The sequence below is a fragment of the Rhinatrema bivittatum genome, chromosome 4, assembly GCF_901001135.1.
Source record: "Rhinatrema bivittatum chromosome 4, aRhiBiv1.1, whole genome shotgun sequence".
NCBI lineage: Eukaryota > Metazoa > Chordata > Amphibia > Gymnophiona > Rhinatrematidae > Rhinatrema > Rhinatrema bivittatum.
This window is the reverse complement of record NC_042618.1, coordinates 215,181,606-215,207,462: the sequence shown is the minus strand read 5'-3', so window position 1 is coordinate 215,207,462 and position 25,857 is coordinate 215,181,606. Positions and strand designations below refer to the sequence as shown.

Sequence of the window (25,857 nt, the reverse complement as noted above, 5' to 3'; positions counted from 1 at the left end):
GCAAGGCAAGGCTTGAACGAGGCTGAAGATGAGGAAAGCAAAGCAGGACTGGAAAAGGCTGAAGATGAAGAAGGCAAGGTAAGGCTTGGACGAGGCTGAAGGCAAGGAAGGCAAGGCACTGAAGCAGCAGCTCACACTACCTGGAGGTAGTCGACCTGTTGCTGAGGCGAAGTGTGAGTGCCAAGGAAGGTCCTTTATAGGGCAAAGGGCCTGACATCATTTGTAGGCGTCAATAGAGATTTCTCACCATGGGCCCTTTAAGAAGGGCTTGAGTCTTACGCACACATGCTTAGAAGCATGCTGGAGAAGAGTTGGAGAGGTGGCATCTGGCCACAAAGAGTCCCTTGGCGGCATCCTACCGCATGGTGGTTTGGCATTATCTCCCTGACCACTTGGAGTGGCGGCATTCCCCACCCTGGCAGTGAGGGGTGAGCCAGCTCGCGGTGTCAACCCACAAGTTGACAATCATATTTCTTTCCTCTTAGAAGACATAACTAGGAGATGCAAAGGAAACCATGAAGCAGCAAGAATTGTGTAAACTCATGTGACCATCTTGACTTCTCCCCCCATACCAGTTTCAATCCACTGCTGTTTTAACAATTATGAATCATTTTGTGTCATCTGCAAAATCTGATAACCACACTCTTTGTCCCCTTTTCCGGATCATTTATGAATATGTTAAATAGTATAGGTCCCAGTACCAATCCCTGTGGTACTCTACCAATGTCCTTTCTCCATTTGGAAAACTGACAAGTTAGTCCTACACTCTGCTCCCTGTCTTTTAACCAGTTCACAATCCACAACAAGACACTATCTTCTATGCCATTACTTTTTAATTTTCTCTCATTGGGGACTTTATCAAATGCTTTCTGAAGCAGCAGGTAAGATGTGCTACTCCTTCTGCCAATGGGAGGATATTGTGTTGAAAGAGCAGAGAGGAGAAGAGGTTCCTGCCACTGATGGCAGCTATGGCCTGCCCGCATGTTTTCTCTGCCAGGCTGCACATATTTTGTGGTATACCTGAAGTTTACCTGTGACACATTAGTACGCTATGGCATCCATTTGAAAACCTCTGCTTTAAAGCATAGATACCCCTTCTATCTTTCAGGGCTTGGCTTGGTTCTGGTATTCTAACCCCAAGATTAGGAACCTAGTGATACATTGCAGTAGAGATATGTGCTTATTTGCCTTTAGTGATTATGTCACCAGTTTTTGTCCTCTTTCACAGGGAGATCTGTTTGTGAACGGTGGACAATGTAAAATAGTGCAGCGCCAGTTGGAATTTGAGGGTGGCCTTGCATATGGCATTGACTGCTTGTTAACTCCTCCCAGCAATGGTGGCCGATGCGACAATTTCGTTACCATCAGTCTTCCGGTTAGTCCTTCACAAATATTTGCTTCTCAATTAAATTACCTGCTTTCTACTCATAGATTTCAGATTTCACTTTAATGTAGTGGCATCTCTTAGCCATCAGGCTTGGATTTAGGCAGAGGCAGCTGCCTAGAGCAGGGCTTCCCAAACCTATCCTTAGCAATCCACAGTCAGTTGGGTTTTCAGGATATCCACAATCAATACGCATGAGATAAGTTTGCATATCATGGAGACTCAGTATATGCAGATTTATGTCATGCATATTCATCGTGGATATCCTAAAAATTCAACTGGCTATGGGGTCCCCAGGACAGGTTTGGGAAGCCCTGGCCTAGAGTTGCTAAATTTTGAAGTCACCAAATACCTGAGCTGGAGTGGCCTGCTCCTGTTTGGCTTAGGGCCAAGTCTCAGCATTGCTTCAAAAGACTGACACCGCATTCTGCTTCCTTCTTGATGTCCACGGAGGACCCTCTTGCCCCCATGTTCTGGTCCTGCCTATGGGTGCCCAAATCTTACATTCAGTCCTGCTAGTCATAAAAATTGCAAATTTGCCTTGATTGACACAATCCTTACTCTAGCAACAGCGAAGAACTGCCAGGGTGAGTTTTCTGAAATGGTCCTGTTTTAAAAAAAGAAAAGGAAAAGGCATACATCCTGTTAAACTGCAGGAATAAAAATGCATCACTTGCACTTCACTTTGCCTACACAACTGTCTAAAACAATTTTGTCAAATATGGCTGTTCTAATGTTTAATGTTTTATAACAGGGTGAATGTGGCCCTTGTAGCCGAACTCCGAGCTGCCCTGCAGGCAGCAAATCAAAGGTAAGCATAGTGGATTGATAACTAGGGGTGAATGAGAGGAGCAGCCACCCTAAGCACAAAGCTACACATGGAGGGGGGGGGGGGGAATGATAGGAACTGCAAGCATGGGCCAGCAACATGTAAACCTTGCTTGGGACACATAAAATAAAGAATCCTGATGCTAAGTTTCTGTGGTCCTAACAGCAGCTCACACAGAAGAGAACAGTTCTAACTTGTAACTTTATTTGATCTTCTGGGGGTTCCAAGCTAAAAATCAGGATGCAAGTTGTGGCAGCTACTGCAGGGATGTTTGGGGGTATTTGCTGCTGCCCCAACATTTTGCTGCCTGAGGCAGCTGCCTCATCCGTGTAATGATAGAACCGTCTCTGCGCTTGTCCCGAGCACCAAAATGCCTAGTTATAGTTGCATGAAGAGAGAGGCTACCTTAAACTTCTTTCTTACCTGACCACAATTACTTCTGCTCATGGAAAAGTACCATTGCAAAGATCTGCCCTCCTTGGTTAAGATACGTACACATTTAAAACAGCTGGTGCTGATGACCTCCAGTTTTCCTGTAATGCAATACAAAATATCTTAGTGCAGCATCAGAAAGGCAACCCTTATTAAGACTAACTTTCAAAACTATGTCCCTCACACTGTGCCTGATGCAATCACCTATCTTTTAAGACCTCCCTCCCTCACCCCACCCCAGCCAATTGTCATCTCTTGTCATAATGAGATACATACAGGTCCCTCTGCTTACTTTGCACCTAGAGAAACAAAGTAGGAAAAATGTATTTTTCTCTGCACAGCAAGAGGAAGATTTGTTAAGAGGAAATACTGTGGTACATGAATGATGGAGTCACCTATTGTTTTTAAATCTGAAATATACAGGGAGTGAGTCAAGCATGTACATATAATAGATTTAATTCGAGGAAAGAAATCGGTTGTCGCCAGGAATGCTCAATGGTCCTCTGGATGTCAAATTGCTGTAATGGTTACTATGGACGGGACTGTCAAGGTAAGGGAATCTACTGTTAACTCCAAAGTGTGTTCATTTCCTGTAAAAAAAAAAAAAAAAAAAAACACCCAAAAACCCCCCCCCCATAAAACCCACAGTGTCGTGATGGTTGAATGCTATCATAACTTGAAAATTTACTGTCCTGCATCAAATGCGGTGCTATGAAACATGAATGGCAATCTATGCATGTTTCAAGGCCCCTGACTTCCTACACCAGATGATGTATAGATTCTGCTGCAAGGACTACCTAATTCTGCACCAATTATGTGGCAAATTTGCATAATTGTGCTTAAAATTTTACATCACTGCGTATGCCAAGAGAAGGTGTCTTTTACTGAAAATCTTTCACTTTGTGTTTAAAACAAGATTTAAGCTACATATAAGTTAAAAAAAATTGTACCATACACGTAAAAAAAATTTAACAAGTATAGACTTACAATAAAGTATTCAACTTGGAAATGTCATTTTTTTCTTGACTGAAAACACAATGCAATCTTTCTTTTTATATATTCTTAGGAAACTTCTTATTTTCTCTCAAATGTGTCTGTTTATATATGCTGAAGCATATATAACTAAAACTGATAAATGAAATTTATATATATAATAAATATAGTATTCCTGGGAGAATTGTGTGCCAAAAGTTTGAAAATTCTGCATACAATATTTTAAAATTCAATTCTGCATACTTTATTTTTCAAAACAGCACAATATAATCAATTAATTTAAAATGCAATTGGGATAAAATTTATTACTCAAAGATGAAAAATGTTTAATGTTTTATGCAGAATTCAAAGTGCTATATGGCGTTTTCGCATGCGCTAAGCACCTTTAACGCATGCAAAAGCACCATAACGCATTGTATTTAGCTGTCACTAATAATCTCTGCTTAGATACTAATATTGGGGCATAAAGTGCTGTGGGATCATTTAATAGCTAAGGACAAGTAAAGCTCCAGAAAGTGTCCTGCTAAAACTAGCTTGGGCGTGGCTAACTCAGAAGTTGGGGGTAGCTAACTCTGAGAACCAGCAGGAGTCATACAGATTCATTGTGCACAGCCAGGAGCCAGTCTGTTTTCCAGTGCAGATAAGATACAACTGCTTTATTAATTTATTATATTGTAGAAGGCTTCTGTGTATAATATATTGCTCTGTGCTTTCATTTCATTATCTCTTTCACTTCTAGTTATTGATATTGTATATTAATTTGTTTGGTTTCTTGCTATTGGTTTGCTTTAAGATTCAAGAGAAAAAAACACACAAAAAAAAACAACCATTCTAACATTTAATTAGTATCCCTCTCTTTTGTATTTAGCTGTCACTAATAATCTCTGTTTAGATACTAATATTGGGGCATAAAGTGCTGTGGGATCATTTAATAGCTAAGGACAAGTAAAGTTCCAGAAAGTGTCCTGCTCTACCCAGCTTGACCAAGGTTTAACTGTTTAACTCCCTCCAACCCTACCCCTCTGCTCACCCACCCCTAGGTTTGTTTTTCTGATATAGTCTGCCTAAATTCATAATTGGCAACAAGATAAATTAGTAAATTGGTATTTCCTTAGGTGTTAACCATCAAATAAATTACCAAAATGAGGACTATCCAATGTAGCTATTGTGGAGCCTTTATTCTGAGGGAAATCATCTGGAAACTTAGGGCTTGCCCCATTTGTGCAGAACTTTCTTCCTTGAAAAAGGAGCTGGCTGAAGTTAAAGCTGAATTAGCTTCAATAAAGAAAGTCTCACCCACTTTACATTATTCAGGAATTAATTCCCCATTACCACAGAAAAACCGAAAGTCAAGAAAAAAGAGATATACAGTGGGCTCAGGTAGGATAAGACCTGTGACCCACAGACACCCATTCTTGAAAGCTGTGCAGCCCACAAGTCTACCACCCCCACTTACACAGGGCATTAAGGAACTCAAAAAACAACAGGATTACAGTGGGCTCTGGTAGAATTAGACCTGTGATGCGGAGACACACACTGTATCAAGTGCAACAAGTACAAAAAGCCTTCTCTGTATTAAATACTGAAGACGTTCTTGAGAAAAAGATTGAAGTGTTATCTGAAAAGAGAGAAGAAACCCAATGCATACATAAATTCCAGATCAGCAACCAAAGGAAAAAGCTCATTGTGATGGATGACCAAAGTCACAAAAGGAGTCCAGGAATAGCAGTAACCTGAACGAGAAAAGCTGGAAAGCTATGAGCACAAATGCTCATAGTTTGCACAATAAAATCCTAGGTTGCAAGCCCTAATGGTGGAGGCGGACTTGGATGTTGTTGCTGTCACGGAGACATGGTTCACAGAATCTCATGATTGGGATATGGCAATACCGGGCTATAACTTGTTAAGGAAGGACAGAGAGGATAGGAAAGGGGAAGGATTGGCTCTTTGTCAGAAACAATATCCAAGCATCTGAGCTGCAAGGAAGATGGGGCAATGAAGAAGCACTATGGGCCGACCTAAAAAAAGATGATGGGGCATCCATTTATACTGGAGTGGTTTACAGGCCTCCAAATCAAAAGGAAGAGCATGACACAGATCTGGTTGAAGACATCCAAAAGATGGGAAAGAAGGGAGAAGTGGTGATCATTGGAGACTTTAATCTTCCGGATGTAGACTGGAGAATCCCTTCTGCAGAATCTAACAATAGTAGAGAAATAACAAATGGTAATCGATCCCACGAGAGAGGGAGCTATACTCGATTTCGTGCTCACTAATAGAAATAATGTCTCTGATGTCCAGGTAGGTGCCCACCTCAGCACCAGTGATCATCAAACAGTATGGTTTCATATCACAAAGGATACGTAGAAGAAGCACAAAGACCCGAGTTTTGCAGTTCATAAACGGACTTTGATAAAATGGGGAAGTACCTCTAGGAAGAACTAAAAGTCTGGGAGAACAAGAGAGATGTGGATCAACAGTGGACCAAACTAAAAGGAGCAATTATCAAGGCAACTAATCTATATGTTAGAAAAGTAAAGAAAAGCAAAAGAAAAACGAAACCTATCTGGTTCTCAAAGGAGGTAGCTAAAAAAATAAAAGCTAAAAGAACAGCATTCAAGAAATATAAAGGATCCCAAAGGGAGGAGCACAAAGAAGAATATCTAGTACAACTGAGGGAGATGAAGAAAGTAATCAAGATGGCAAAAAGTCAAGCGGAAGAAAGGATTGCCAAAGAAGTAAAGAGAGATGACAAAACATTTTTCAGATACATCAGAGAAAGGAGAAAAGTTCAAAGTGGTATAGTGAAATTGAAAGGTGAAAAGGATCAATGTGTAGAGAGAGATGAAGAAATGGCAGAAATATTAAACGAATACTTCAGTTTGGTGTTCACTAAAGAGGACCCAGGAGAAGGACCGTCGCTAGTTAACAAGAAAATGGAGGGGAGGGAAGTGGAGTAGATGTAACTCTGTTTATAGTGGAGAATGTGTGGGAAGAGCTGGGAAAACTGAAAGTGGACAAAGCTATGGGGCCTGATGAGGTTCATCCCAGGATACTGAGGGAGCTCAGAGATGTGCTGGCGGGTCCGCTGTGTGACCTGTTCAATAGATCCCTAGAAACGGGAGTGGTGCCGAGTGATTGGAGAAGAGTGGTGATGGTCCCGCTTCACAAAAGTGGGAGCAGAGAGGAGGCTGGTAACTACAGGCCGGTTAGCCTCACCTCAGTGGTGGGAAAAGTGATGGATTCGCTGCTGAAAGAAAGAATAGTGAACTATCTACATTTGGGAGAATTGCTGGACCAGAGGCAGCATGGATTCACCAGGGGAAGATCCTGTCAGACAAATCTGATTGACTTTTTCGACTGGGTGACTAGGGAATTGGATCAAGGAAGAGCGCTCGATGTCATCTACTTGGATTTCAGCAAGGCTTTTGATACGGTCCCGCACAGGAGGCTGGTGAATAAAATGAGAAGCTTAGGAGTGAGTGCCAAGGTGGTGGCCTGGATTGCAAACTGATTGACGGACAGTCGACAATGTGCGATGATAAATGGAACTTACTCTGAAGAGAGAGCAGTGTTAAGCAGAGTGACGCAAGGATCGGTGTTGGGACAGGTCCTGTTCAATATCTATGTGAGTGACATAGCGGACGAGATAGAAGGTAAGGTTTGTCTGTTTGCGGATGTCACTAAGATCTACAACAGAGTGGATACGCCGGAAGGAGTGGAGAGAATGAGACAGGATTTAAGGAAACTGGAAGAGTGGTCGAAGATATGGCAGCTGAGATTCAATGCCAAGAAGTGCAGTCATGCATATGGGGTGTGGAAATCCGAAAGAACTGTATTCAATGGGGGGTGAAGGGCTGATGTGCACAGAGCAGAAGAGAGACCTTGGGGTGATAGTGTCTAATGATCTGAAGTCGGCAAAACAATGTGACAAGGCGATAGCTAAAGCCAGAAGAATGCTGGGCTGCATAGAGAGAGGAATATCGAGTAAGAAAAGGGACGTGATTATCCCCTTGTATAGGTCCTTGGTGAGGCCTCACCTGGAGTACTGTGCTCAGTTCTGGAGACCGTATCTCCGAAGGCACAGAGACAGGATGGAGGCAGTCCAGAGAAGGGCGACCAAAAAGGTGGATGGTCTTCATCGAATGACTTATGAGGAAAGATTGAAGAATCTAAATATGTACACCCTGGAGGAAAGGAGGAGCAGAGGTGATATGATACAGACTTTCAGATACTTGAAAGGTTTTAATGATCCAAAGATAATGACAAAACTTTTTCATTGGAAAAAAATCAGCAGAAGCAGGGGTCATGATTTAAAACTCCAGGGAGGAAGACTCAGAACCAATGTCAGGAAGTATTTCTTCACGGAGAGGGTGGTGGATGCCTAGAATGCCCTTCCGGAGGAAGTGGTGAAGACCAGAACTGTGAAGGACTTCAAAGGGGCATGGAATAAACACTGTGGATCCATAAAGTCTAGAGAATGTGAATGAAGAGTGGGTGGCTCACGGGAATGACGGCTGCTACCTGGAGATAATACCCTTATTCAATAAACATACACACTAGGGATGTGAATCGTTTTAGGACGATTAAAATTATCGTCCGATAATTTTAATATCATCTTAAACCGTTATGGAACACAATACAATAGAGATTCTAACGATTTATCGTTATAAATCGTTAGAATCGTGAGCCGGCACACTAAAACCCGCTAAAACCCACCCCCGACCCTTTAAATTAAATCCCCCACCCTCCCGAACCCCCCCCCCCCCAAATAACTTAAACATTTCCTTGCCAAATCCTACCTCCTTCAATCCCCCACCCTCCCGAAATGACTTAAATTACCTGGGAGTCCGGAACGGCAGTGGTCCGGAACGGGCTCCTGCTACTGAATCTTGTTGTCTTCGGCCGGCGCCATTTTCCAAAATGGCGCCGAAAAATGGCGGCGGCCATAGACCAACAGGATTCGACGGCAGGAGGTCCTTCCGGACCCCCGCTGGACTTTTGGCAAGTCTTGTGGGGGTCAGGAGGCCCCCCCCAAGCTGGCCAAAAGTTCCTGGAGGTCCAGCGGGGGTCAGGGAGCGATTTCCCACCGCAAATCGTTTTCCGTACGGAAAATGGCGCCGGCAGGAGATCGACTGCAGGAGGTCGTTCAGCGAGGGTTCCGGCGCCTCGCTGAACGACCTCCTGCAGTCGATCTCCTGCCGGCCTCCTGACCCCCACAAGACTTGCCAAAAGTCCAGCGGGGGTCCGGAAGGACCTCCTGCCGTCGAATCCTGTTGGTCTATGGCCGCCGCCATTTTTCGGCGCCATTTTGGAAAATGGCGCCGGCCGAAGACAACAAGATTCAGTAGCAGGAGCCCGTTCCGGACCGCTGCCGTTCCGGACCGCCGCTGGACCACCAGGTAATTTAAGTCATTCGGGAGGGTGGGGGATTTAATTTAAAGGGTCGGGGGTGGGTTTTAGCGGGTTTTAACGATTTTAACGATATATCACGATATTTTACCCCCCCCAAACGGCAACAATACGATTCCCTCCCCCTCCCAGCCGAAATCGATCGTTAAGACGATCGAGGACACGATTCACATCTCTAATACACACGGTTAATGCGACTCCAACATTGCTCTAAGCTTCAACAGCAAGAGGAAATGTGAAAAAAAGGATTTGCATTCACAAAAAAGCAGGGAGTAGCTTACTTATTACGGTGGTTACTACCTCAAACCAAATAAGCCTGATACTTCACTTTCAATGCATATCCAGCATAGCTCTCTGCTTCAACGGCAGGCGAGAAAGACTGATACTTCACTTTCAATGCATATCCAGCATAGCTCTCTGCTTCAACGGCAGGGGAGAAAGTCTGATACTTCACGCATATCCAGCATAGCTCTCTGCTTCAACGGCAGGGGAGAAAGACTAATACTTCACTTTCAATGCATATCCAGCATAGCTCTCTGCTTCAATGGCAGGGGAGAAAGACTGATACTTCACTTTCAATGCATAGCCAGCATAGCTCTCTGCTTCAACGGCAGGGGAGAAAGACCGATACTTCACTTTCAATGCATATCCAGCATTGAATGCATATCCAGCGTAGCTCTCTGCTTCAATGGCAGAGGGGAATGAAGAAAAGTGGATCTATATACAGACAACAACCAACAAGGACTGAATTACATAGTCTGGGTAAACAAATAAGCATGGGTGTATCTTGCTTATTGCAGTGGTTACTACCCCTATCTAATTAAGCTAGATATTTCACTTAGATGCAGTTCCAACACTGCTCTCTACATTAATGGCGGGGGTGGAAGGGAAATAAAACCAAAAGGTTACTAAGAAAAAAAAAAGTGCAAAAGCTTCCAGGGCAGACTGGATGGGCCGTTTGGTCTTCTTCTGCCGTCATTTCTATGTCTCTATGTTTCTAAATATGTTTCTATGCAAATCAGAAAAAGGGGAGGAGTTTGGGGCGGGATTTGTAGCCAAGTGGGCTGGCTTAGCAATTTTGCGAAGCCATATCGCACGGTTTTAACTACACCTTTTTCATTTGCGTTAAGCCGTGCGATATGGCTTTAGTGCGCTTTGCGATGGACTCTCTACCTGGGTAACATCAAGCTAGGTTGAGAGAACTTTGCACAAATCTCATCTTTGGGTGAGTTTCCTCACTCCGAAGGTCATCAAATCTTCACAAGATATCACTGTTCTATTCGTATGTCTCACTCTGAATGTCAAAGTGGCCCCTAACCCCTACACTAATACCTAAACCTCACATCGAGTAACTAGGTGGGCCTCATATAGAGGTGTAAATACCTACCTAGGATGAGGGCATTATGGCTAGTCTCTCTCTCTCTCTCCCCCCCCCCCCCACCCCCAGTGGTTGTAGGTAGGAAATACAACAATTCTGGCACTTATCACAAAGTGCAAAAAAGTTATCACAATTTACAGTAATACCTATGCAAACTGCTAAGATAGTGCGATAAACCGCCTATTACCATAAAACATGCCCCTTTTCCTATCACATGCAATATTTAGTGCATTTTGATAAATCCAGGTCTAAGTTTGAAACTTCTTCCCACCCAACCCCCTAGGCTCAAAACCCCACCCCATCTCTTTCTTTATCTCATTCCCAGGCTCGACTGCACCCCTTCCCCCAGGTTAATGTCCTAGCTTTCTCCCTATGCCCCTCAGCCTCACCCCCAACTATGTCTCTTCTTTTCTTGCACAGGCTCGACTCCTAGTATTCTCTCCTTGATCCCGGCTCATGTGGTACAATGCAGCAGCAGCAGCTTGCCTTCTAGTCTGCACAGGCCAAGGCTTCCTCTTCCGGCCCACATGGCCGATGCTGCTGCTTCTTTCCTCTTCCGTCCACATGGCCAACACTGCTGGGTCCATCATCCTCTGCCTCCTCTCTCTCTTCTTCTAGCCATGTGGCCAGTTCTGCTGGGTCCATCTTCTTCTGGCTACGCAGCAAATGCTGCTGCCTCCCTTCTCTGGGCCTGCATGGGCCATCTGCAGTATTATCACCAAATTCTGGCAATAAATATAGAATTCTGATCAGGAGGGGAATTCCGTGCATATTCTTTATTTCAGAGTTGTGCAGAATTTCCCCGGGAGCAATATGTTAGATGAAGGCCTCGAAAGGTCTTGCATTCTGTTATGTAGCGGGGGTGTTTAGTGTGCCCTTGGGCCTCAGCCCGACCCCAGACAGATCCAGGACCGAACCGAGGGTTGACGGCGTGATCCACCATGGCAGACGGTCTTACCCTCTGCCAGGCCTGCAAGCTCCCAAGGCCAACAACAGAATGATGTTGGAATGTGAATGGTCCTCCGACTATTCCGAGCCCTTTTGGACCTGCCGCTTGGAACGGTATGGAGCAGCAGGCCGGCCTGAGGATGAGTGCAGACAGAAACCTTGACACGAAGACATGGCAGACTTGGGTTGATGCAACGGCATCACAGACGAAGACTTGGGTTGATGCAACGGCATCACAGACGAAGACTTGGGTTGATGCGACGGCATCACAGACAAAGACTTGGGTTGATGCAACGGCATCACAGATGAGACTTGGGTTGATGCAACGGCATCACAAACATGACAAGGAACTTGAAATCCAAACAAGACAAGACACAAGGCAGGAGGACATTGGCACTGTCTCTTAGGGCGCCCTACTCAGTCCACCTGTGGAACTGAGTCGCGGACCACCCTGTCCCACTGCGCGCCCTACACAGCCCGAGGAGGCTGGTCATGGACCACGCTGGGAGCGGGAAAAGCGCAGGAAGGATCCAGTCGAGGTGGGACTCCGACGAAGCTGATGTCATCCGAAGCACCAACACGGCTAGCAGGACAAGACTGCTCAGGAGCTCAGGACACCAGTCCACCTGCAGTCCTCTCCAACTCAGGAAAGACGTCGTCCGAGGGAGCAGGACCGACAGGACCAGAAGGCTCAGGAGCACAGACGTGAACACCAAAGAGGGCAGGACACCAGGAGGCGAAACACCAGGAGACGAACACTGGGACACCTGGACGAGGACCTCAGGCATGAAGACATAGCATGAAGACATAACTTGACATGGCGAGACGAAACGAAGAGGAGCTCCACGAAGAACACCTGACGGAGCTCTGGCAGGCAGGAGCCTCCAGAGTGAAGTAACTCCGATGCAAGGCGAAGACTGAAGAGACGGAGCAGCCCTTTATAGGGCTGGAGCAGGAAGTCCAATCTTAGGTGGGGCCAGCACACTTCCTGTGTCTGGCCCTTTAAATCTTGTAGAGAGACGCTCACCGGCGCCTAGGAGAAGCAGCAGGAGAGCTATGCAGGACCGCAGACAGCGGCCTGCACCGACGTACAGCGTCAGAAAAGGTAAGGCTGGGCCTGGACGCGGGCCCTGACGTCGGCAGCGGCTCTAGCCGCTGCAAGCAGCCTCGAGGGCGGCTCCAGCCGCCAGGAAAGACCAAGGCTTTTGCGGCCTCCAGCCGCGAGAGTGGTATCTGCGTCGGCAGCAGTCCCAGCCACGCTGAAGATGGCAGGAAGTCTGCGGCTCCGGCTGCAAAGAAGGCCCGACGGCGGTGTCCTGCCGCGTTGATGAAGCAGCGGCAGCATGGGGTGAGTGAGGGCCTGCTCGCGGGGAGACCCGTGGGCAGAGGTTCATAACACAATACATATATTTTAAATAGAATAAATAAATAAAATGAACAGTATATTGGCAGGCATAAAAAATACACAAATACTGCAGAGAGATATTGCAAAAGGTGGTAAACTATGAAATAATTGCTACTGTAAATAAATATATAAAATATCATACATAAAAGGACAGGCAGTTAAGGCCACAGTGCTTTGTGTTGCGGTACACGTGATCCCATAGAAATTGGTTGTGTGCTCAGCTTAGGGAGGGAGGGAAGTCAGTTGCCAGTGCTATGACCATTACATCTCAGAGGAGGTACTCCCTCCAACACTGTGACCAGTAAAAGTCCCCAGATATGTCATTCAGGGAGGGAAAGGAATGATCGAGATTGCTGAATGGAGAAAAACAAAGAGAAAAGAAAGCAAAAAAATATGCAATACATTAAAATATACTTGTACATATAAATATACATCAGTGAAAAATAAAATATAAAACGCAATAGCAGCAAGAATAATTTGCAACAATAATTTGCTCCAGGCAAATTAGCTGCAGCACCAATTAAAGTGTTTGCAGTTCCCTCTTCTGACCACTAGATGCCAATCTTATTACTGGCCGTGTGCCCTGAGTCAGAGCGTTCTCTCTGAATTTCCGCTCCTTTACTTTGCATTCTCTCCCTAGCTTTGCTGATTGGTTCTCTTTTCCCACTGGTGAGAATCTCATTGGATGAGAGACGGCCAATCAGCCTACGGTACAGTATTATTACCAGCTCCACAGGGGAGTAGAAACAGCTGTTTTCAGCCCAGTGCAAGCAGACATGTTGATCCCAGGGCAGAAAGACAGCTGGTATGTGTATTCTATGACTGCTTATTCTGCTGGCTCTCCCACTATCACAGAATTGCAGGAAACGGGGGCATATTAATTATACCATGTTTCACTCTCAGCCAAAAATTATTTGATTTTATTCCTTGTTTCACCAAAAATGAATGTCTGGGCCCAGGCCCACTCCGTGGTCGGGCGGCCCCGGGGCGGGAGCGAGCAGGTCGCGGCGAGGTCGTGAGGGGGGGGGGAGCGAGGCGGGGGGAAGCCGAGCAGGGCGCGTTGCCATGGCAACGGCAGCCCTGATTGGTCGACGGTCGCGCGAGTGGGTGCGGGGCGTGGGGGCACAGGGGGGGGGGGGGTGCGGGCGCAGGCAGGAGGATTCTTCGGGCGGCGGCACGGTGGTAGGCAGCAGGCTTTCTCCCCTCCCACCCGCCCTTATGTTGTCTGGTAGTACCAAATGTTTGTTGTCGCAGCTGTTTTTGGGGGGGTATGTGTCGGCGGATGGCCCGAGCCATAAAACTTATGTAATTGTTGATTGTTAAGCGGGTTTTCAGCAAAAGGATGGTGAGGACAACTGGGGGGGCTGTTGTCAAGGAGGAGCTCCTTGCTGACAAGTGGCGGGAGATGGCCGGCCGGACTCCTTGGAGGCTGGCGGCGGGAGTCCACCCAGGTTGGCTCCTTGCAGGCTGGCGGCGGGAGTCTGAACCCGGGGAGGGGCGTGCCGGATTGTCGAGCTGGGTGGCTGGAAGCGACCAGTCCTGCCGGGGGGCGGTGGATGGTCGATGGGGGTGGAAGCTGAAACCGCGTGGTTAATAGGGTTAATGTGTTATGACTGGCTCGGGCCTTCAGGTTAATAAAGCTGCGGCCTTAATTACCCAATATGATGTCTCTTGTAATTATTGGATTGTGAATGGGTGGCGGAGAACAAGTGAGGTCCTGGATGCCCATATTATACTTATGAGATAGTATTATGTTCAGGTTAAAGACACTCATAACTGCACACAAAAAATAAAATTTAGTATTTTTTGAGTAAGAAGATTTTTAAGGGATTTGTATTCATTTATTGCGTATTTACTATTTCAATTATTTTCCACCCACCCATAATGGCTCTGGCCAGATTACAATAGAAATATTAAAATAAGTACAATAAAATTAAACAGTACTTATCAAGACCCACATACAACAATGATATACAGTACATCCAAAATAAAATCACATCATTGACGTAAAAATAGCAATGGTTCTTTAGCAATTTAACTTGGATCTGTTGGAGTTTATTTTTTTTTAATCTTTTACAGCCTGTCCCGGAGGGCCAAAGACCCCATGTAATGATCATGGTAGGTGTGATGACGGATACAGAGGAACAGGAAAGTGCAAATGCAATGTTGACTTCAATGGGACATCATGTGAGTTGTGCCTGCCTGGAAAATATGGCCCAGACTGCAAAGGTATGTTTCACTGTATTCAGTGATGGATGAATCAGAAAAAAAAAAGGGGGGGGGGGAGGAGTTTGTAACTGCTTTAAAATACTTTGCTCCATATACTCAGTTCTTTCTGCCTGTGTGTTGACAATCTGAGGGCTGTGCAGTTATTGTCTGGTCTTGCCATGGACTGAGATACTTCCCATGCCACATGGCCAAGAATAGACTACCGGAACATGATAGACTAGATGCCTTAGCTTGAAGATATTTTATTGGCACCTATATTTAAACAGAGCTCTTTTTCGTGCTGATATTAAGTTGGAGGAACCAAAAGAATTAAAAAAAAATGAAAAAAAAAAAGCGTGCTGGTGGTCAGGTTAGGAAAAGGGACATTCAATTAACAAGCGTCCATTTTCCTAACCCGTGGCTGTGCTCAGGTTAGGAAAACGGATGCTCGTAAAATTGGGCGTCCGTTTTCCTAACCCGCTGACAGCCAACCTCTCCTGGGCGCCCGATGCCGAGGAGGCGCTAGGGACGCGCAGTTGTCCCTAGCGCCTCCTTGTAGCACGGCAACCTCATTTAAATATTGTATCGCACACCCAAGAGAGGTGGCTGGGCACGCATTAGGAAAGTGGGCGCTCAACACTGAGCGCCCATTTTCCGCACGACTTTACTGTATCAGCCTGATAGTGGCAAGTAAGTGAGAGACAGAGAGTGTGTGACAGACGGGGATTGCGTGTCGGTGAGAGGCAACAAGAGTATGTGTCTGTGTATGACACAGAAAGTGTGTGTATGATAAGATTCCCATGGGGGATTTCCATGCAAAACAAATTAACAAATTCTGCAAAATTCTATGGACTTTGCCAAAATTAACACAATATAATCACTGTCTTTGAGTAATACTTAATTTAAAATACATCCTTTTGTTTTTTTGCAGAATTCCCCCCGGAGTACTGTAAAGGCACCTCAACCCCCCCTCCCCCCTCCCTCAGGCTTGACACAGCCTCCCCTAGCTCTCCTTGTCTCTTCCCGCAGGTCTCCTGGCTCCAGGCTCAGCCCCCTAAGCTTGCTATCTTCTTCCTCCTCATATTTGACATGGCCACCCAAGTTTTACTCTTTTCCTCTGCCCAGGCTGCGGATGTGGGGAGAGTTACAAGGCAGGATACTAGGAATTGGGGGGTGGGGGTTAAGAGGCAGGGAAGAGGATGTTGGGGGAGGGAAGGGCCAACTCCTATCCCTGCTGCTCATGTGCAAAATTATGCACCCGAGAATAGGGCACACACACGCATGTCCTGGTAAAACTTGGAGGGGAAATCGGATGGATGGTGTAGAACAGCTTGACGCTTAATGCTTGGAAGACAGAAATTGTTTGGATCAGCTGCTTCCTGCTGTCTTCCTACTTAATGGTTCAAGGATATTGATTTCCCTTTTCCAGCAGAGGATCAGGACCTATGTGTGCAGTTTGATTCTCAATTAACATTAAAACCACCAATTCAAAATGATCTGAAATCCTAATTGTATAAAATGAGGCTTGTGTGTTGGCTGAAATATATTCTTACTGCTAATGACTTTTGGACTGTAGTTCAGTCCATTGCTCTGAAGGCCATGGATTATTGCACTCACTTCCAAAAATTCAGCTCCAGGTGCTTCAAATGCTGCAGAATTATGCTGCACTTTAATCACCGACAGTACTCTCAGGGATCACATTACACCCAAGTTACACGAGTCACATTAGCTGCCAGCCTATTACTCAGAGGACTAACTCCAAAGTGACTGTACTTAGATATAAAACTCTTAGGGAGGGTGGTTTATCATATTTGAAATATTTGTTAAAATCTTATGTTCTATCACATTCTTTGCAGTCCTCTGATAAAAAGCTACTTGTTATACCAGGGGTCGGGAACCTTTTTGGCTGAGAGAGCCATGAACGCCACATATTTTAAAATATAATTCCGTGAGAGCCATACTTACTACAACCCCCTACTCTCCTGACGCCCCCATGACCTGCCAAATTAATTTACTACAACCCCCCCCCCCAAGACCTGCCAAAAGTCCCTGCTGATCCAGCGGGGGTCCAGGGCTCACAGACAAATCTTTAATAAAAAAGTAAAAATCTAACAAAACCCCCCACCCTCCTGATGCCCCCCAAGACCTCCAAAATTAATTTACTACAACCCCCACCCTCCTGACCCCCCCCAAGACCTGCCAAAAGTCCCTGGTGGTGCAGCGGGGGTCCGGGAGCAATCTCCTGAACTTGGGCTGTCGGCTGCCAGTAGTCAAAATGGCGCCGACGGCCCTTTGCCCTCACTATGTCACTGGGGTCGACCAATGGCGGTGGTAGCCCCTGTGACATAGTAAGGGCAAAGGGCCGTCGACGCCATTTTGATTACTGGCAGCCGACGGCCCTTTGCCCTTACTATGTCACAGGGGCTAACCGCCACCCTTGGTCTACCCCAGTGACATAGTGAGGGCAAAGGGCCATCGGCGCCATTTTGACTACTGGCAGCCGACAGCCCAAGTCCAGGAGATCGCTCCCGGACCGCTCCTGGACCCCCGCTGGACCACCAGGGACTTTTGGCAGGTCTTGGGGGGGTCAGGAGGGTGGGGGTTGTAGTAAATTAATTTTGGAGGTCTTGGGGGGGGCGTCAGGAGGGTGGGGGATTTTGTTAGATTTTTACTTTTTTATTAAAGATTTGTCTGCGAGCCAGATGCAGCCATCAAAAGAGCCATATCTGGCTCCCGAGCCATAGGTTCCTGACCCCTGTGTTATACCATCTCACAAAGAGGCACATCTGCAAAATACCCGATGGCATGCCTTTTTCATCATGGGCCCTGATGTGTGGACTTCTGTACCCATCCATGATGTTCGATATTGCTATAGAGAGGCCAATATTCAACCTGTAGGCCATTTAGTGGACAAGTTACCCATGTTAAGTTAGCCAGATAGCTTGACCTGTATATTCAAGGGGATATGTCCCATTGAATATACTAGCCTAAAGTTATCCAGTTACACGTAACCAGGTAACTAAAATAAACCTAACCAGCTATGTCTGGGCTTTAAAAGATATCTGGTTAAGTAGCAGTGACAGACAAGTTAAAAAAAAAAAAAAAAGGTAAAGGGGCCTGCAGCCCGATTTTCCTCACTCCCCCCCCTCCCCCCCCCCCCAAAAAAACAAAAAAACAACATTTTGTATACGGCCTGTTGGGCCCATGTACCCTCTCCTGAAATATATGAAATTGCTGCCCCTGTGCCAACCCATTCCTATTTCAAAACAGGTATTAATCCAGCATCGTTCCCCCAGTTCCTCAGAAGCAGATCTAAAGTTATCCAGCTGACCTAGTTGGATATACCCACTATTTGGCTAGGATAGCCAGATATCTCAGCCCCTCGCTGGAACACCCCCGAAATGCCACATTTGCCATTTAGACAGGTAACGTTTCAGTTATCCGTCTAAAGGCTTTTGAATATCTGCCTCAGAATGTTTAGGAAAACAGCTGAAGGCTTTTCATTTTCTTCAACCCTTTGCTATTGATATACAGGTTATTTGATTTTTTTTTTGTATTATTGTGGCAGTTTAAATGATGAGTGTTTAATAAACAGCTAATAGTGTTTTACTTTCTGTAAGCTTTTGCTACTGATTAGGGGTGTGCATTTGTTAAATAAATGGCACATCCGAAACAAAAAAGGCTGTTTTTGGTGGCAAACACTAGGCAAACCCACCCCTCCAGATGTTTGAAGGAGCACTGCCAGTGGTAGAAGCTGTAAAACTCCTAAAAAGTATTCAAAGTCCAAAAATCTCTCTTCCTTCTCAGTGGGTGGGAATCAGTGGCAAAATAATTCCTCCTGAAAACACAAGAATACAATTTCTGCAGAAATACTTCTCTCTTGTGTTCTGGCAGGTCACTGCTGTCCCTCTTTAGATTGGGTGGCAAAGAATCACAGCATCTTATCCTGACACCCCCCCCCCCCCCCCCCCAAGGCATGGGTGAAAATCCTCCTTAGGCAAGAGCAGGCTAAAAAAAATGTCAGCTCTTCCAAAAACTCCTCTTCCACTCTCACCATGACAATCCCTCCCAGACCTGGAGGGTATTGGGCAGTAGAGGTGTGAATTGTGTAATCGATCGTCTTAACGATCGATTTTGGCTGGGGGGGAGGGAAATCTGATCGAGTTTTTTTTTTCTAAAAATCGTTAAAAATCGTAAATCGGGGGAGGGCGGGAAAACCGGCACACCAAAAAAAACCCTAAAACCCACCCGAACCTTTAAAACAAATCCCCCACCCAAAATGTTTAAATTACCTGGGGTCCAGTGGGGGGGGGGGGCCCAACGCGATCTCCTCCCGCTCTCTGGCCACCGCTGCATTGAGAAATGGCGCCGGTGGCCCTTTGCCCTTATCATGTGACAGGGCAAAGGTAGCGCCGGCGCCATTTTGAAGATTGGCAATACGGCCCGCGTGCAGGAGGTCGCTCCCGGACCCCCGCTGGACTTTTGGCAAGTCTTGTGGGGGTCAGGAGGGCCCCCCCCCCAACCTGATATGTTTAATTTTATGTCATGCGTGCAAGTACACGCGTACCATTTAAAATATCCCTGCCGCACGTATGTGTGCAGCCTTTACGCGTATGTTTTAACATGCTCGCAAAAGTGATCATGGGGGGGAGAGAAAGAGAGAGAGAATTTGACACTCTATATATCTCCCACTGTAAGGGAGCACTTTCAACTCAGGGTGAGTTTTGGGAGGGGGAGCGGTGTTACAAGGGTCTAAAGACTCTTGCGTCCTAGGCAGACCAATGTGACACTGCCCCCTCCCAAAACACACCCTGAGCTGAACACATCCCTTTTACAGTGGGAGATCTATAGAGCGTCAGATTGTCTCTCTCTCTCTCTCGCCCTCTTTCCCTCTGCAGTAAAGTTAAGCAGGTAACATAGCAACATGCGCCATGATCCTCCTTATTCTTGACGCGTGCACAGGTATATACTTACTAGGGATGTGAATCGTTTTTGAACGATTAAAATTATCGTCAGATAATTTTAAAATCGTCCAAAATCGTTAGAGTGCACGATACAATACAAATGCCCCCGATTTATCGTCAGGGGCATTTGTATTGTATCGTTAAATAAGGCGCGGGAAAACCGGCACACCAAAAAAACCCTAAAACCCACCCCGAACCTTTAAAACAAAACCCCCACCCTCCCGAACCCCCCCAAAATGTTTTAAATTACCTGGGGTCCAGTGGGGGAGGAGTCCCGACGCGATCTCCAGCTCTCTGGCCACGGCTGCGTTGAGAAATGGCGCCGGTGGCCCTTTGCCCTTATCATGTGACAGGGCAAAGGTAGCGCCTGCGCCATTTTGGTTCCTGGCTCCCGACGTCACGCGTGCAGGAGATCGCCCCGGACCCCCGCTGGACCCCCAGGGACTTTTGGCCAGCTTGGGGGGGGGGCCTCCTGACCCCCACAAGACTTGCCAAAAGTCCAGCAGGGGTCCGTGAGCGACCTCCTGCACGCGGGCCGTATTGCCAATCTTCAAAATGGCGCCGGCGCTACCTTTGCTCTCACTATGTCATACGGGCAACCGTCGCCCGTATGACATCACGTCAGGACCCCCCCCACTGGACCTCAGGTAATTTAAAACATGTTGGGGGGGTTCGGGAGGGTGGGGGATTTGTTTTAAAGGTTCGGGGTGGGTTTTAGGGTTTTTTTGGCGTGCCGGTTTTCCCGCGCCCTATTTAACGATACAATACAAATGCCCCTGACGATAAATCGGGGGCATTTGTATTGTATCGTGCACTCTAACGATTTTGCCCTCACTATGTCATACGGGCGACCGTCACCCGTATGACATAGTGAGGGCAAAGGTAGCGCCTGCGCCATTTTGAAGATTGGCAATACGGCCCGCGTGCAGGAGGTCGCTCCCAGACCCCCGCTGGACTTTTGGCAAGTCTTGTGGGGGTCAGGAGGCCCCCCAAGCTGGCCAAAGGTCCCTGGGGGTCCGGGTCGCTCTCCTGCACGCGTGACGTCGGGAGCCAGGAACCAAAATGGCACCGGCGCTACCTTTGTCCTGTCACATGATAAGGGCAAAGGGCCACCGGCACCATTTCTCAACGCAGCCGTGGCCAGATAGCTGGAGATCGCGTCGGGACCCCCCCACTGGACCCGAGGTAATTTAAAACATTTTGGGGGGGTTCGGGAGGGTGGGGGATTTGTTTTAAAGGTTCGGGGTGGGTTTTAGGGTTTTTTTTGGCGTGCCGGTTTTCCCGCCCTCCCCCGATTTACGATTTTTAACGATTTAAAAACAAAAAAAACACGACGATCAGATTTCCCTCCCCCCCCCCTGCCAAAATCGATCGTTAAGACGATCGATCACACGATTCACACCCCTAATACGTACGTACTTTATTTATTTATTTATTCAGTTTTATATATCCGGCATTCGGTGCAGCCATCATAATGGTTTACAAGATTCAAACAGAATACAGAAAATTAAACATAGTTAATCATTGCAAAAATAACAGAGGGGAGGGATGGTGAGAAGGTGGAGAGGGCGGGGGGGGGGGGGGGAAGGGAAGAAATGGAAAGAAAGGAGGTTGGTAATGGTATTGGGATTTATTCATCTTAGAGGTCGACTCTTAGTGTTTCTTAAAAGTTCATAGTGGTATGACTATGGTTGATGCCAGTTGTTTCTGTTTCTTTCTTGCGTGGGTTTGGTTGGTGGTACTGATTGTAGTTAGATTGTTGATTTAACTGATCGTTAATGTAGACTTTGAGGAAAAGCAGAGTTGTTAGATCTTTCCTGAATGTTTTAATGTTAGTCTGTGCTCTCAAATCAGGTGGTAGAGAGTTCCATATTTTTGGGCAGGCGATGGAGAATGCTCTATTTCTTGTGGTTGATAGGTGAACATCTCTGATGGGAGGAATTGTTAGACGAAAAGTGTTATTTGATCGAAGGTTCCTATGGTTATTTTGTGGAGTAATTTTTAAACCTGTTTGTTTTTGATGATCGGAGTGTACAATGTGTATGATGGTCAAGATCTTATGTTCAATTCGGGATTTTATAGGAAGCCAGTGTAGTGAAGTTAGTATGGGGGTGATGTGATCATTTTTTTTCCAGTTAGAATTCTGGCTGCTGAGTTCTGTAGAATCTGCAGAGGTTTGATGTTGTTGTAGGGAAGGCCAATCAGCAGGGAATTGCAGTAATCTATGGTTGAGAAGATTATTAGTTGCAGAACAGTTCTGAAGTCTAACGAGTTTAGGAAAGGTTTTATACGTCTTAGGATTAGGAGTTTGTGATATCCTTCTTTGATTTTGGTTGTTATGTGGTTATTGTAGGATAGGTTTTTGTCAATGATTACTCCAAGGTTTCTGGCGTGAGTGACAGGGGAAATTGGGTTAATTTGATTGTTAGCTGTGAGTTGAGGTGGTGGTGTTAGATAGGGTTTTTTGTCCATGATGATTATTTTGGTTTTGTCAATGTTGATTATGAGTTTTAATTTTGTAAGGCGTTGTCTGATTGAGTCAAGTAGAATAGATGTTTCTTTGTATGTTTCACCAATGGAGTTTTTGATGGGAATTAGAAGTTGTATGTAATCTGCATAGAGGAAGTGGGTGATTTGAAGATCATTTAGTAGCTGGTAAATGGGTAAAAGATATATGATGAACAAAGTGGCAGATAATGCTGAGCCTTGTGGAACTCCAGTATTGAGGTTAATTTTCTTAGAGATGTTATTGTTGAATGATACTTGGTAGCTTCTGTTAGAAAGATATGATGAGAACCATTGTAGAGTAGTATCGGCTAAACCAATTTCTGTCAATCGTTCTAGGAGTATTTGATGGTTTACTGTATCAAATGCTGAGGAGAGGTCGAGGAGTATGAGTAGGTATTGTTTTCCATTGTCAAATCCTCTTAGTATAGTGTCGTTTAATGAAAGAAGGAGAGTCTCAGTGTTGAGGTTCTTTCTGAAACCATATTGGGTTGGGGATAGGATGTTGTTTGTTTCAAGGTATTTATCAAGTTGGGCATGAACAGCTTTTTCGATGATCTTGGCTATGAAGGGTAGGTTAGAAATTGGGCAGTAGTTTGTTAGGTATTTTGGGTCGAGGTTATTTTTTTTTTAGTATAGGTTTGATTATTGCCGATTTGAGGCAATTGGGGTAACTTCCTTCAGTAAGAGATAGGTTGATGATCTTCCCAGCTTCTTAAAATTTTCGTTGTTCGCGTGCAGCCCACATATGTGTGTATGGGGCCGGTTTTGCACAAACAACATTTTTAAAATCTACCTGTGAGGGCGTAAGCTAGAGATAATTTTAGATAGGGGAGACCTAAGGGTCTCAATATATACAATAACATTATGCAAAACACTGGGCTTTTCTAGATAAGGAAGAATACCAGAAAATGACTCAGGTTACATCTTGATGTATCTCAAGTCAAAAAACTTCTTGGAGTCTATGCTGACCCCCAGCTTTAGCACCCACTTCTCCCCCAATTCACTGCCTGCCTCTCCAAATCCTGGTACTTGGCTTGACTGAGAGAGCAAGAGAGACTAAGCGAGATTACTGATGACTATTGTAAGACATATGAGCCATCGCCCTTGGCAGTACCCCTCTCCCACCTCATGGTTCTCTACAGTCATCTCCAGTAAAGTCAACTACATCAACAGAACATATTACTGATTGCTTCTGTTGGTACTCGGGCTCCTGAGAACAAAGGAGGCAAAGAATTATGTTTTTCCTTCCATGTTTCATCATCCATATGACCTAGCTTTCTTGTTTTGTAGACTGTGTGTGCACCGAGCATGGAGAGTGTGATGAAGGCTTCACTGGTTCAGGAGAGTGTATCTGTGAAACTGGATGGACGGGCAGATTCTGCGAAACAAAATTAGGTTTCTGGCTTTTTTTTTCAGATTACCTGCATGCAAACAACAAGAAAAAAACTTTGCAGCTCTCAGAGTTGCTAAAACATCCCGAAGAATGCTAAATTGGCTGAAATGGACTAAAAGGTCATGCCATGTATAGTACAATTTAGCAAAACAAAGGATTTTACCAAAGAACCATTAAAACTGTTAAAAATTATGAGGTCCCTATTGAGTAAATTCAGCAAGTGGGAAAGTTATCTGGGTGAATTTAGGCCAAGTATTTTTTGACTTGTATAGCTAACTTTGCCCAGGTAATGCAGATCAATGCTACCCAGACAAAGTAAAAATGTACTTCAAGAATGCCTCTAGTGCCACCTTTTTCTACTCAGGTAAATTTTGTATGGGTAATGAGTTGCCCAGATAAAATTTAGCTGAGGAGTAGAAGAAAATGTCGGGTTTTATCCAGTAACTCCAAACATTACCCAGTCTAACCTTTAAATATTGACCTCCATATTAAAAGTACAGAAAGGACTGTCTAAGCTTATCTGGCTAACTTTAGACCTGCTATGGGCCTCGTCTAACTTATCTGGTTAACTTAACTGGATAAGGCTGAATATCGCTACTTATTTGACTAAGTTAGCCGGATAGGTAGCATCGCCCAGTTACACCCACTGACTACACGGCTAACTATTTAGCCAGATAAGTGACTTATCTGGCTAAGTGATATAGCTGGATATTTAATGACAGCCACTAAGCCGGATAAGTCCAACTTATCTAGTTAAGTAGCATTTGAATATGGATTCCCCACATTCTAAAAAAAAGCTGAGCCCTTAAATTTAAGTCCCTAAGGTGCCAATTTTCAGCTAAACTTAAGTGACAAAAGGGTCAATTTGCAAAGAGTTTAGGTTGCTAAATTTTGGAGTTAATGTCTTAAATTGTCCCTTTAGAAAATTTACTAAGGATAAGCCCCTAAGTTTAGCTTCTTAGTTTTACTAGGACCCTAAAACATGGATAGCTATGGGGTGGAGTTAGTGCAAGGAAACAGAGTTAGGTTCTTAGCACTAATTTTCAGCACCTAATTTGAAATTTGGGCAAATGAATACCAGCCCTAAATTTAGATGTCTACATTTAGGTGAATTTTCAACTGAAAATTTAGGCCCTTAAGTTTGGCTGAAAATAGGCGCCTAACTTAGGACCTTGACTTAGTCGCCTAAATTTAGGAGCTCAGCTTTTTTTTGACTATCAGCCTCCAGGTTTTCAGATAAAAATTCACCTTAATTTGGGGGCCCAAATCTTAGGGGCCTATACTTAGGATTGCTATTCATTTGCCTAGATTTAGGGTCCTAGGTTAGGTGCCTAGTGCTGAAAATCAGTGCCAAACATATTTTCCCCCCCCTGCCCTAACCACCACTATAACCACCCACTTTTTAGGCTTCTAAATTTCGGCACTCAGCCCTAGTAAATTTTCAAAGTGGTCATTGTAGGAGCCTAACTCCCAAAGTTAGACACCTAAACCCAGCCTCTTAGGCTCTTAAGTTGAACATAGATGTCGAAGTTTAAGAGTTCAGCTTTTTTTTTATATCAGCCTCTAAGTGGGTTGCTGCAGCAACAGGAGATAAAGTGACTTGGCCAAGGTCACAAAATGTGTCAGTGTAGAAAATGAGATTTGAACTCTGATTCTTAGTCCATTGTTCTAACCACTCCTCACTTGATAAAACTAATGAATATTTAACTTGTATTCAGGAGTCATCTCCACCAACTACTTTGCTGGTTCTCTGTTACAGAGTATTTTGTGCTAGAATTTCCTTTCCTAGGAATGTTAATTTGGTTTATTTATTTTAGTTTGTTTGAGTTTTTTGTGATCCAGAAGTTTCTTCCTGTTCCTTTAGGCTGGCAGCTTCAATCAGAACAAATGCTACGATACTGGTGCCATGACCTTTCCTCCCAACACCCCTCCCCCCAAGCCCCAGAAGACCCCATCAAACCCTCCCCAAGCTGGTCCAGGAAGAGGATACAGCCTTACCTCCT

General features: G+C 45.3%; 1 protein-coding gene across 1 annotated transcript in view; it reads left to right on the top strand.

Moving 5' to 3' along the window:
- STAB2 (stabilin 2) overlaps window positions 1–25,857 on the top strand; it is a 473,152-nt gene that overhangs the window by 359,062 nt on the left and 88,233 nt on the right. Inside the window, 5 exon segments of the mRNA XM_029599680.1 lie at window positions 1,229–1,375; window positions 2,139–2,195; window positions 3,069–3,195; window positions 14,861–15,010; window positions 23,752–23,856. Coding sequence (XP_029455540.1) covers window positions 1,229–1,375; window positions 2,139–2,195; window positions 3,069–3,195; window positions 14,861–15,010; window positions 23,752–23,856 — 586 coding nt within the window.